Here is a 3,892-nt window from a genome sequence, read left to right on the forward strand (position 1 = left end):
CAGGGTGCAGGCATGGTCAGGGTGCAGGCATGGCCCTGCTGCCCAGGGAGGCAGCCATGCCCCTGTCTGTCCCTCACGTGGGTGCTGAGCTGGGGCTGAGGATGCCTGTGTGCAGCTCTGCTCCCCAGCGAGTTCACCGAAGCATCATCCTGGGCGAGGAGTGAAAGCGGGTGAGTCACCGGCAGGATGGGTCTTGTGATCCTGGTTCACGTCCTCACTGCTTCCCTGTAGCTTTCCCAGCGTGACGTGAAGGGGAGGTGGTGTGGCTCAGGGTAAGAGGGAGCCGGGTAGGTTTGAAAGCCAAAGTATTCTTGCTGCAAATGCTAAGGGTAAAAGATTTACCCAAGTGAAGCAGCCCTCGGCTGGCGTGCTGGCAGGGGCTCTTGGCCTTAAAGGCAGGCTACCTGGGGACATTCCAGAGCTTAGAGTGAAAATCCTGACCTAACAGGATGAGCCTTGCCTCTGAAACGTCAGAACCAAGGCTCTGAACATGACAAGGGACGTGACTGCAGTCTCTGGTAGCTGCTTACACAGGGTGGAGTGGGGCTTCACCTTTAAAAGCCCCTGCAGGCAACGTGGGGAGTCCGTGGGCTGCCTGCCCCACACCAGGGGGGACTGAAAGGCTTTTTTCTGCCTGCTGCTTTCTAACGCTGGTGCCCTTTAGGAGCTGGGTTATAAAGACACCATCACCCTCGAGCTGAGGCTGTTGGATGGAAGGAGAATAGGCAGCAGCTGGAATTTGCACACCTCCCCCCCTGCCCCCATTCCAGGTTCAAGCATGACCTCCCCAGATTGCCCCTCCACTCCTGAAGCCTCCCTCAGCTCTCTCCCAGTCCCTCCTACCTGTAGCCTCTCTCCTGGCAAGGACACAGTCTGAACGCTGGCGGAGAGCAGAGCTAAGAGAAGGAAAAGCGAACAAGGCCACGACTGGAGCCCCAGCATCTTCTTCTTACCCCAGGGCTCGTGGGAGGCGAGGCACGACCTGCAGCATCTGTGTCAGCTGCAGTCCCTGGCCCCTCTTTGCCTTTATAGCTTTGGTCCTGGCAGGCGACTGGCCCCAGCTCCCTGCTGAACTACCCCCCTGGAGCTCCCTAACCTTTCAGCCCTTTTGTCCAGGGTGATATATTTCAGGGTGAGCTCAGCAAGACCCCTTCCTCTAAAGAAAAAGGACACAAAGGTGTGTTGACTGAGTGTCTGGGAAGACAAATGTGAGTTGAGCTGCTGCTGGCCAGGGCCTGGAGGTATCTGTCAGGGTCAGGAGTGGGGTGACACTTTGAGACACATCCCAAAGAAGGATATTGAAGGCTGGATTGTGCAGTTATATTGTACATACTCCTCGTAGGCAGAGGACTGTTAATGGTGCTTCTTTAATCATCCTGAGCATGAACTAGCAGCAGTTGCACTGCTGGCTGTGTGGAGCTGACACAAATTCTGCTCTGCGACAATACAAGCCCTCTAGTTTCTATCAGGTATATCTTGGTGAGCTGGCTGGCCTGGGAATGAAGAGCTTTTGCTGCAGAAGGTGTATGAATTGCAGCACTAACTGTGGGATTTGTGGTGGTGACAGGAGGGCGAGTCTAACACTAGTGGGCATATAACTTGCAAGCTGGTTGTCCCGAGTCACTCAACATACACCATCTGGAGGGCTGGACTGAGTTTCCAGAGGAACCAGCACAGAAAAGAGCTTGTCCAGGCTCAGCTTGCACTTTCTCAAGCTCAGGCACACAATGGAAGGAGGATGGTGAGGAGCAGATTCCTACCTCCTAAATCTTCTGGCCATTAGCTCCCCCTCCCCTCTGTTTACCTCTCCCATTTTACTGTAGTTTCTCACCAGCTGAACAAGGCAATGAGGTCACTGTTTGGAGATCAGGGTCCAGAAGTCAGCTGGGGTGTGAAGGCAGAAACTAATCAGGAAAGTTTGTCAGGGGAGGGATAGGGGCGACTGTACCCCCATACAGGATCAGTAGTGGGTGTGCTGGGTGAGTTTAATCACACCTTCAACTTCCCTTTATTCAGTGCTTCTGCACAAAGCAGTTGGGTCAGAACTTGACAGGCAGTGTTCTGCTGCCTGCTTTTGTTTATTTTTTTTAGGTAAAGAAGACAATAAGAAAAAAAAACAGACTTTTGCAGACATAACAAAATATACAGTTCAGATGTTTGCCCTGTCTTTCCTTCCTTCCAAGCATTTTCCACTTGATGCAGATTTGTGGGTTCCTTTTTCCCTGCCCGAGCAGCCAGCAGGTTTTACAAACTTTTGCATCCAGCCCATGTGAGTGTGGGGCTTCAGTCTGCAGCGCTGGTGCTGGAAGCAGAGACTTCCCACAGGTGCTGTGACCCAAGTATGTTGGCTTCACCTGACACCTGTGACCCATGGGTGGTGCTGCTTCCGGAGCAATGCTCTGGTGGTCCTGCCTGGCAGTCCCCTGTCATCACCTCGCCTGGGCATGCTGGATGGTGGCCTCCCCCAAGGCATTTTGTGGGGAGCAAGATCATTTTTGTATCAGCCTTTAAAACCTGAAAGCACAGGTGACTGCTGGAGAGGACACGCCACTGGATGACTGTGCACAGAGCGTGGGACGTGAGCTCACAGGCAGCCCCTCCTGCCTGCTGGCTTCGTGGTGTAAAAGCTTCAGAGGGGTGGGAAAGAGAGGAAGGAGGCTGGGAAGGGAGCACGCGTTCATCCCACATGCCAGATATCCCAGAGGACGTTGTTCTGTACTTCCTAGTCACATCTGAGCATCCAGAAGCAGCTGAGTCAGCCTGCTAGCACATTCATGCTCCCAGCAAGACAGGCAGACGCAGCTCGTGGTGAACACACAGGTTCCAGGGGTCAACTCTTCTCCTCAGCAAAAGGTAAGTACAAAAGCAAAAAAAAAAAAAAAGCTTTGTTTTTGATACAAAATTTAGTGGTTGGTTGATCCAGCACCCCTCGAGCGTGGTGGCCCCCGTGCTGCAAGAAGAATGCCAGAAATGTGTTTGCAACTGCTGGGAATTCCAACCCACTTGCATGAAGGCTGAGCCCTGCAGGGATGGACAGGCTCTGAGCTCTCAAGGGCCTCGTCCCCTTCTTGAGTCCTGCAAAAGCTGGGGCTAGGAGGAGGGAAGCAGTTATCACTGCACCCTACCAAACAGTAAACTTAGAGAACTGTAGAAAAGGTGCAGTTTCTTGCAAATTCTTGCAAATCAGCAAAGCCTGTATAAATTGCAGGTGCTCAGTGACTCAGGTGCAGTGAAATTGCAGCTGCTCTGTGTCCCAGATCCTTGCTGGGACTGCAGTACAACTGAATAGTTGCTCTGACACGTCCTGGCAGTGGCTGTGAAGTGAAAAGGCTTTGACAGACGAGTCCTCGATTGCCCCAGTTTTCTCAGACTCAAGTAGGTTATTGTCCTTCATTCTTCTCTGGTGCTAACAAGTTTCTTCTATAAAAACCCTTCCCTCTCTGATGCTGAGGCACTGATTCTTGAGCTTGCAAGATCACCAGGAAAGTGATCTCCCACTGAATTACAATCAGTCATTTACCAACAGTTGCTTCTAAAGCAAAGGAGCAGGGCAACTGGAGAGTGGGAGGATTAGGAGTTGGGTGAAGTACCCTGGAGGAACACCTCCAGGCCCACGGTGACAGAAAGGGCTGGTGGTGGTTGCTGCAGGCTCTAGAAGCAGGGATGATATTCATGTTGTTCCCCTGGTACCATATGTAGGAACCTGGGAGCCTGCTGTGGTCAGGAGCCCCTCGGAGAATGGAAAGTGATGATCTTGGCACCAATTCCTCTGCCTCAGAAGCGAGGGGGTGGGATGGCTCCTTCAGTAGCAATTCCTAGTCATTGTGGGGGCCACCAAAATAACTGCTTGTGAGGAATGGAAGGGCAGCAAGTGCCTGCTTAAGGCAGCAGC

At 52.6% G+C, this 3,892-nt stretch overlaps 1 protein-coding gene across 1 annotated transcript in view; it reads right to left on the minus strand.

The window, feature by feature from the left end:
- LOC104389611 (C-type natriuretic peptide 2-like) overlaps positions 1 to 942 on the minus strand; it is a 1,888-nt gene extending 946 nt beyond the window's left edge. The window contains exon 1 of the mRNA XM_009998636.1: positions 844 to 942. Coding sequence (XP_009996938.1) covers positions 844 to 942 — 99 coding nt within the window. The remainder of the gene's footprint in view (positions 1 to 843) is intronic.
- Between the last annotated feature and the right edge of the window lie 2,950 nt (positions 943 to 3,892).

The sequence above is a fragment of the Chaetura pelagica genome, unplaced genomic scaffold (genome assembly GCF_000747805.2).
Source record: "Chaetura pelagica isolate M959 unplaced genomic scaffold, ChaPel_1.0 scaffold120, whole genome shotgun sequence".
In the NCBI taxonomy this organism is placed as follows: domain Eukaryota; kingdom Metazoa; phylum Chordata; class Aves; order Apodiformes; family Apodidae; genus Chaetura; species Chaetura pelagica.